At 40.1% G+C, this 8639-nt stretch overlaps 2 protein-coding genes across 3 annotated transcripts; one reads left to right on the top strand and one right to left on the bottom strand.

Moving 5' to 3' along the window:
• The first annotated feature begins 128 nt into the window (after positions 1 to 128).
• Positions 129 to 2768, top strand: LOC131298102 (uncharacterized). Of its 2 annotated transcripts, none has more exons than XM_058323400.1 (2): positions 129 to 358; positions 1237 to 2768. In XM_058323400.1, exons 1-2 carry the CDS (start codon positions 284 to 286, stop codon positions 2545 to 2547), a joined length of 1386 nt encoding a protein of 461 aa, XP_058179383.1. In that variant the 5' UTR covers positions 129 to 283; the 3' UTR covers positions 2548 to 2768. The 2 variants fall into 2 exon arrangements, with proteins under 2 accessions (XP_058179383.1, XP_058179384.1); XM_058323401.1 differs by having other exon boundaries at positions 141 to 358; positions 1273 to 2768.
• A 550-nt stretch (positions 2769 to 3318) lies between these two features.
• Positions 3319 to 7793, bottom strand: LOC131298366 (microtubule-destabilizing protein 60-like). Its single transcript, XM_058323793.1, has 8 exons — positions 6866 to 7793; positions 6706 to 6757; positions 6528 to 6620; positions 5376 to 5495; positions 4896 to 4994; positions 3963 to 4022; positions 3781 to 3875; positions 3319 to 3656 (listed from the first exon to the last, which is right to left on the bottom strand). The coding sequence occupies exons 1-8, from the start codon at positions 7597 to 7599 to the stop codon at positions 3572 to 3574; spliced, it is 1338 nt and encodes a 445-aa protein (XP_058179776.1). The 5' UTR covers positions 7600 to 7793; the 3' UTR covers positions 3319 to 3571.
• Positions 7794 to 8639: the final 846 nt, after the last annotated feature.

The raw sequence follows: 8639 nt of genomic DNA, 5'->3' as shown, positions 1-8639 counted from the left end.
CTAGTAAATTGTTAAAAAAAATTAATTTTTTTTACAAAAATTATATTATTTTTACGTCTTTATTTTGCGGACTGGAGAACGTTATGGGACGGAGGGAGTATTTTCCAAAGAAGGTGGAACACCCCAAAGCCACACTGTCATTGCCTTCTCCCCAACGAGTCATTCACCGGGCCGAGTTACCAATGTACCGAACCATACCAAAACCCTGAGGAGCCATCTCCATCTAGCCTGCAACACTTTCTTCTTCCCGTTGCGCTCGGGACTCCGTCCATTCGATTCAACCATGGCGGCTGGGAACAACGTGAAAGATTTCTCGCCTCACGAGGTTTTCAAGGCACACCTCAAGCGACCTGCCGAGGTATTCATTCCTTCGTATATTCATTTCTGAACCGCTTGTTGAATCTCCGTTTGGTTTCCCCGAGAGGAGAAAGATATCATACAGAACGAGATTGTGGGTTTTGCATCCCAATACGGAACAACGCTAACATGTAAAATTACTTCTTTCTTTTTTTTGCTTACTTTGCTCTGTTAATTTCTCTCGGGTAGCAAGCGATGAAGTGGTATATACACTATACAGGCCTCGGATTCGTGCTTAACGTTAGATTTCTTGTTGGATTTTGGGGGGTTCTGGCTTTATGTTCTCATTTGTGAACAAATTGATTCTACAAGCAAACTGTAAGTAACAATACGCGTGCATTAGTAGTGAAATTCACTTGCCAAAAATGTACACATCTATTAAAGGGGACCCATCTCTGTCTTTTAAAAGGGTTTTTTTTTTTTTTTTTGACTGTCAAAAGGGATGGGAGGAGCCCGAGGGGCCGACCAACATAGCAACTCTCCTTGGGCATGACCACAGGGGCTCCCTACCCGCTTTTGAATGTCCGGTTCGAGTCATAGCTATTGTCCGTGACGACATGCCATCACCACAGCACCATCTAGGTACACAGATGGCATAAGCACCACTCCCGTCATTAACCTGAGTCTCCGTTCTGGGAGTGTGGCGTACCCTGTCATCTGGGCTACCACCTTCGGTGATTCTTGTAATAGGTGTTGGCTATTTATAATATAATACCAACAACTACTCCTATAATCCTATGCTCTAACCAGTGGCCATATCAGTTTCTCCAACCATGTCAAACATTTATAAAACCACCGATTTCCTCTTCTACTCCATTTCTTCGTCTAACTGTCGTTTTACATGTTAAATTATCTAATGGTTCACCGTTTGTTCTTCAGTCTAGTTCCTCATCTTCAAGTTCATCCACTGACCAGAGTTCTTCCGAAGAGGATCAGGAGACAGTTTCTCACCGTCATCGTAAACGGATGCAGCAGATGATGAGTTTACTTGTTGCACCTGAAATGCTAGCACTACTATCACAACCGGGCGAGAGAAGATATATAAGGCGTAATCGAGAGGGAAGCCACCGACAGATATGGAGAGATTACTTTGCGGAGGATTGTACTTATCCAGCTGACCAGTTTCGTAGACGATACCGAATGCGCAAAGAATTGTTTCTTCGTATTTTGAAGGATGTTCAAGCGCATGATAATTACTTTATCCAAAAAAAGGATTCTGCTGGACGTTTTGGGTGCTCTTCCATACAGAAGGTGACAGCTGCAATACGTATACTGGCTTATGGTTGTTCCAAAGATCAATGTGATGAGTACTTAGATATTGGCAAGAGTACTGCAATAGAGAGTTTGAACCGCTTCTGTGATGTTGTCATTAGGTTATACGAGGGGCAATACTTACGCAAACCAAATGAACATGATATTGCACGTCTGCTCACTGAAGGGGAGGAGAGAGGCTTCCCAGGTATGCTTGGGTACTTAGATTGTATGCATTGGGAATGGAAAAACTGTCCCGTTAAATGGCACAACCCATACAAGAGTCCTCACCTTAAGCCAAACCTTATATTGGAGGCGGTTGCATCTAAAGATCTATCAATTTGGTATTCTTTTGTTGGCATGCTTTCACATGACGATGTGAATGTCTTAGATCATTCCCCTCTCTTCGACACTTTCATCCGTGGTAGAATGCCTCCTGCTAATTACGTTGTAAATGGGCGTCAGTACACAATGGGGTATTGTCTGTCTGATGGTATGTATCCTCATTGGGCTACTCTGATTCAAACCATCTCACAGCCAACAACTGAAAAAGAGAGGCTTTTTGCTAAAAAACTAGAGGATGCAAGGATGGATGTTGAACGAGCATTTGGCGTGTTACATACAAGATGGGGTATAACACAAGGACCTGTGCGTAATTGGAAAAAGGAGGACTTTTGTAGGATAATGAAAACATGCATCATACTACACAACATGATCATTGAAGATGAGCGCGACATCAATATTGAAAGTTGGATACCTCCACAAGACGAGACTATCTCCTCTCCAGAATACGCTCGAGACCCAGCTCTTCTGGTTGCGTGCATGTCCTCTCGCCTTAGTAGAGTTCACAACGAAGGGACAAATATGACACTTAGATTTGATCTCATAGAGCATTTGTGGAGTCGCTTTGGTGATCCATTTCTTTGTAATGTTGTATGATTTCAGTGTCTAATGATGACTTGATTTCAGTAATTTACGGTGGCTATGGGCAATGGGCATATCAAGTTTTTGTGAATTTAAACTTGTTTGTGCTTTTATGGTTAAGTAACTAGCATTTAGTTTCAAAGAACTGTTCAACAGATGTGGGATTTCACTTGGAGTGGTTCACTTCCTTCCCCAATTCCTCTTTTGTTAGAACATAGACCCAGGTTCATTCGAAATGTGTTGTGGTTTGATGGTTCTTGATTTGTTTTTATATGGGAGCTTCTGTGGCAAGGAAGATATACCAGAGGCAGGGCCTTGGAGTTGGTTGCAGAGGATTTATGGTGGAAGTAAGAGGCATGGAAGACATTGATGTCATTTTTGCAAAGCAGTGGGGCTATTGCTCGCCACGCAAATGAATTTGATATTGATCCAATGGGGTATGCTATATTTTCGTTTCGACTTATTTTATCTCAAGTATTTGCTGGAATCAGTTCATGTTACTTAAGTTTGGTGATTACAGTCTTATCCTTACTTGTATGATCTTTTAGGTTTATTCATGTTCAAGTTCAGCTCACTTGTTTTGTTTTTTTTGCAAGCCTTTGAATATTTTTGCTTCAAAAGTGGTTTTGTTGGTGGGTTGGAGATGAAAGGTTCATAACAAGTTCTACCAATGAGCGCGCATGGCTGTGTGCTTCACACGTCGTCTAAAACTAGTATTTGCATACATTTTATAATCTTCTGGGGAAGTGCAGAAAAAATGAGCAGGTATCTAACTGCAGAGTGATGGAGAGAGAGAGAGAGAGAACTAGTATAAGTAGCATGTTGCAATACAATGTCATCAAGATATTCACTAAAGAATACGCACTTGTGCCTGCACATCATCACTCGTTCCTCGAAAACTGCAAACTAAATTGATTGCTTCATATGCACAGAAAGAGAATATTGGAAAGTACAAAGAGAACAATTTGCCATTATTCGGAGATTGACGACAAGGAATGGATATCAAATTAAAATTTTGTATTTCTTCTTTTCCCTCATTTCAACATGATATGACACACTTGATCTTCTTCTGCTCTGGTAAATGGAACTTTGGCTCTCTGGGCAAGGTAGGATGCTTCACCGACCTGAACAATAGATATGAATCTTCAACAAGTTTAGGAATCCATCACTCAAATGATTTATAGCTCAGAAAGTGTCAATGTATCCATGAATTATGTTCTGAGTTAATGAAAACCAGTAAGCTGTTACCTCCTTGGGACGAAAGGCCTGTCAAAATAGGGCATTGGTTGAGCTCTTGGAACGAGCTCCTTTCTCAGCCTCCTAATTTCCTCTTCTTCTGCTAACTACAGATCAATATTGAACAGGCATAGATCAGTAAAATACCAAACTTATATCACCAAAAATACCGTAATCTGTTTCCTGTCACCAACCTTCTGCTGTCTTTCCTTCTCCATCTTGTACTGTTCAATGATGCTCATCTTTCCCGCCACCTAATGTGCCAACACAGGAACAATGCTCAAAGGTTATTCAGCTGCTGGGTATCCAATATAATCTTATCCAGGGGCCTTTTTAGTCACCCACTCAACAAGTGTACGTCCAGATACTAGGACTTAGTTGTGGTAAAAATCGCATCGAACTGGTTAATAATTGCCACACAAGTTATATTAGGCTATTAGACAATTTCCAATCTCGGTGTTCATATTGATATGCAGGCCCCATGTGGAAAAGTGAAACAAGATATTAGACTCTTTTTTTCACACTTATTTAGTAGGTATTCTTCCTCAATCAAGACCGTTTGCACTAAGGATACGCCCAGATGCCTAGATGTGCAATGAATCATATTGGCTTTGGAACACTTGATCATCATGAAACCCCCAAAAAATGGTCAATATAATCAACCTAGAGGATTCGTGCCAGATACAACAGTTACAGAGAGAACCACATAGATACAAGTCTCTGACACAAGAATGTGTTCTGAAGTAATTTTAACGAAATTCAGTTTGAAGGTCCAGTAGAATTAACAAGTCCTTAAACCTATTGCTAATGCTATCCCTATGCTACCTCCTCCTTTCTTAATGCACTTTGGCATCAGTACGAGAGATACCACTTTGTTTATCCCATTAAAGCTTTAGATACAATTCAGTCGTCCTAAAAGTTGCTTGCTAAAGGGCCAAAACCTCTTCACTAGATGGAATACAAATCAACTCTCTTAGCACGGGCAACAAGAAGGCAAAAGAGTACATTAAACTTGTTCATGGAGGGTCTTTTGGAAACTTGAAAGCATTGCAGAACATATAGAGAAAACTCATATGGAAAGCCTGCTGTACAAAAACAATATCAATAAATTAGTCTTAGAGATTGACCTGTTGGTCGAACTCAGTACGCTCCATGGCCCTCAGATCGCTGTGCAGCATCAAATCAACAGGCATTGTGCTTTCTTTCACTGGAGGCTTAACCAAGTACTGTACAGAAAAAATCACAGCACATAAAATCACTTGAGAAGCCCAAACATGCATAAGAGACTTGGTATTAAAACTCGCATAGTACAAGATATGCTCAAGAGGCATCTTGCAAAACATGACAGAAGTACAAATCAACTAGGCAGTTTCGCACACCAAAAAGAAAGAAGATTGACTTGACTGGCATATTAACATTCACAACAATTTTTGAATTCTCTGTTAATGTCAATAACATTTCAAGTCAGTTCCTTTGCTCCCTCATGAGTCATGATTGTTAGCAATAAGGTTTCAATTTTCCAATGATTTCCTCATTCTTTACACCTGTGATTATCGTGTTCTGACTAAGTTGAAACTACAGTATCTTTCCTTGGGAAATGTACTCACCTGTGGCTCATCAGTTGTCCATGGTAGACCTTGCGCAATTGGTATCCGTTGCTTCTCCTCCTCTATCATCATTTGTTGTACCTTTTTGCTGAATTCTTCTTCCTTGTTTCTTCCCCTTTGCTAATAATAAAGTCAATCACCAACGTTAACTCGAAACTATACTGTAAGATTGGCAAATACACCACTATCATCTAAATGAGTAAAGTAGCTCACAAAACAGCAATCAGTGGGAAATGTTTAGTTGTTTCACCCCCACATTTTTTTACCTGAACTAAATATTGTGAGCAGAATGCAGATATTTTCTAGGATTTACATATTGTGATCTATGACGATCATGATTAATTGATTACTTAAAGTGATCACTCTAGTGACTTACACAAAGTGATCTATGCAGGTATTTTCTAGGTCACGGTATGTTATCGCCCTTTGATATCACAGCCTACTTGGATATCAATGAGTGGCTTGTAATTTGGAAGTATTCACTAAAGAAATAGAGGAGGAAAATCATCTCTTTCCACATAGGCGGTAACACAAACAGTCAAAAGAAAAAAAAAAAAAACTGGTGATATACAACATTGGTTATGGAGCCTATATACACTTCGAACGAGACAGAGTGTAATACTGTAATCAGCTGGTGAAACTTCTTTACTGCCTTATTGTTGCCTTAATGAAATATCGTTATACGAGGATCACTCTCTATATAAGGGCATGGATATAAAAACGTTAAAATTTATTTCCTTGACCAGCAAATTACAAGCACAATCTTTTGCTCCACCCACCTTACCATTCCCTTACTCCAAACACAGCCAGCCCATGGTTAGTGAGAGACTACCCCATAAAAGATGCCGCCAAGACTTGAATTACTACGTCATCATTGGCACCCTTTAGCAAGGTTAAAACTAAATTTGCAAGATTTAAAGGTGACCGAGTTATATTTTCTGAAATGAAATAAGAAAAAGGTTCAACTACAGTTTTCATCTTTCATGCTATTTTGAATATGCAACATACTAAAGAATTTAAGTGAAGCAATATCTATGGAAACTATCAGTTTATGGGCTATATAACATGCTTAAGCTAACATGATTATTACTACCATCAGCGACGATTCAAACCAATTGATACCACCTTAGGCAAGAGGAGCATTGCACGCACCTCTGTTAGAAGCTCGAAGGGCTTTTGGGAAGTTGCTTTGAGCTGCCTCCTCTTCCGATGACTTCCACAAAAGGTCCCAGATGATTCACAGCTCTGCAGTGGAGAACATGAAACCTAAAAATTTAAGTCATCATTTAAGGTAACAATTTAATCCTTCAACAAAAACACAAATGCATACAGTTCGCCTGCTTCTGCGACCACCCCCGGAAGTCCTGGTTGAAGTAGTGACGCTAAAAAGAATTCAAAACAAACCTAATTAGAATCCAAATTGAGTTCACTCACAAAAATAAAGAAGAGGAAGAAGAGAACAAAATGATATTTGTAAACCAATCACCAACCTTCCATGACTGTTATCTACTCCAGAGTCCAAACCTAAACTCTGTGATGTAAAGAAAAAAGGCGATGGACAGGATGAAGCCGAAGAGATCTGCGTTTCGGGTTCCTTTGATTCCATCTCCTTCTCATCATCTTCTGCTTTTTCCTCATTTTCTTGATCCAATTCCTTCGAACTTGATGATGTAGTAAGAAGCCTTTCAAATGCCTTCACCAAATTCATCACTTTTCCACGTCTTTCCTTGATTTGAGAACTACCCATTTCAACTAAATGCTCGATCCCATCTGGGTTACTGCCATTTAGTCGATTCAATGCAAAACCCTCAACTTCTAGGGTTTCAACCAACGGGTTCTTCTTTTCCCCCTCCTCTTCTTCAACCCGACCGATGTTATCGCGATTCTTGAAAAAATCTTCTTGGGAAGCCCTGAGACTCTCATAAGCAGAGTCCAAACACTTCTGTGAAGTAACAACTGCGGAATCTGTTTCCTCTCTCTTCGAACTCCTTTTCGCCACCACGAATTTCCTTTCGCGAGGTTTGGCAAGGTTTCTGGAGGGAGATTTCTGGGTCTTTGTAGCAGACTTGACTGCTGGTGACTTTGAGGGTTTCAAACCGGGGCTTGCGAGATTGGGATTCGAATTCTCGCAAACTCTCGAGATTTCGGTAGTTTTTGATCGATTGGTTTGTGGGTTTTTTGTGGGTGTCGATGATCCGGCGGCGTTCTTGGCCCTGGGATCCATTGGCGAGTCGCTGACAAAAGCAAGACCGGTGTCACCTGGAAGTGAAAACTGTGGAACAGATACAGAGTTAGTTACAGGGAGAATCTGTTTGGGGTTTTTTTCCGATGTGCAATCTGTTGGGGTTGAAAGGCGATAAAAAGAAACGTTGGGCTTTGGACGCTCTGTAACGGCTAGTTTTTCCGTGTGTGTATTTCATTTTTCGCTTTGTCGGCCGTACGGGTTGTTTGGTTTTTTATTTTATGGAAATGAAAAGAAGAGAAAGAAAATACTACTACTAGTTTTTTTTTTACACTGGAAAATACTAGTACTAGTAATCTAGTATGAAGGAGATTTTAACATCTTCGGCGGTAATTTTATTTTAATTTGTGGAATTTTATTTTAAGGGCATCGGTTAAAGAGGTGATTTAGATCCTCTCCAAACAAATGTCGGCCCGTCCCTGAGATTTTGAACACTCTAGGTGGGACTAAAAATTGAGGCCTCTCATTATTTTAGGGTGCGGTGGCTGACCTGAGGTAAACCTTTTAGGTTTTTCAAAGTACTTTTGCATTAAAAAGTAGGTTTCGAGAGTCAAACATATGCAACCTCATAGCTAGAATGTTCCATTCTTACTGTTGAGTTATGCTGTTCGACATGAAATATTACTGACATAAATAATTTTTACTATTATCTTTCGATACTTAGAGGCCTATTATTGGGCCAAAAACTGAAGACATAAGGCGGTTGCGTGGTGAATTATGACCAGGGCCGGACCTATGTGTCTGAAGATCTTTCGAAATTTTCCATGCGAGAACAGCAGCTCGTTAATGATAATTGTTCATTATTGAGCCCATCCAGGGCTGAGAGGATGCTAGCAGAACTGTTTGCCAATCCATTAACTAGCACGACTTGGTTTAATGTCGAACCAAACAAAAGCCTAATGTATTTCCGTTTTGCATCGTCTCTAGTCTCTCGACTCTATCCCTCCTTATTTCTACACTTTCTATCACTCTATCTCATAACTAACAAAATTTTATTCAGAATATTTTGAGTTTGGATCATA

This window comes from Rhododendron vialii, chromosome 8a (genome assembly GCF_030253575.1).
Source record: "Rhododendron vialii isolate Sample 1 chromosome 8a, ASM3025357v1".
Taxonomy (NCBI): domain Eukaryota; kingdom Viridiplantae; phylum Streptophyta; class Magnoliopsida; order Ericales; family Ericaceae; genus Rhododendron; species Rhododendron vialii.
Note: the sequence above shows the minus strand (reverse complement) of the source record. Positions and strands in the feature narration are given on the sequence as shown.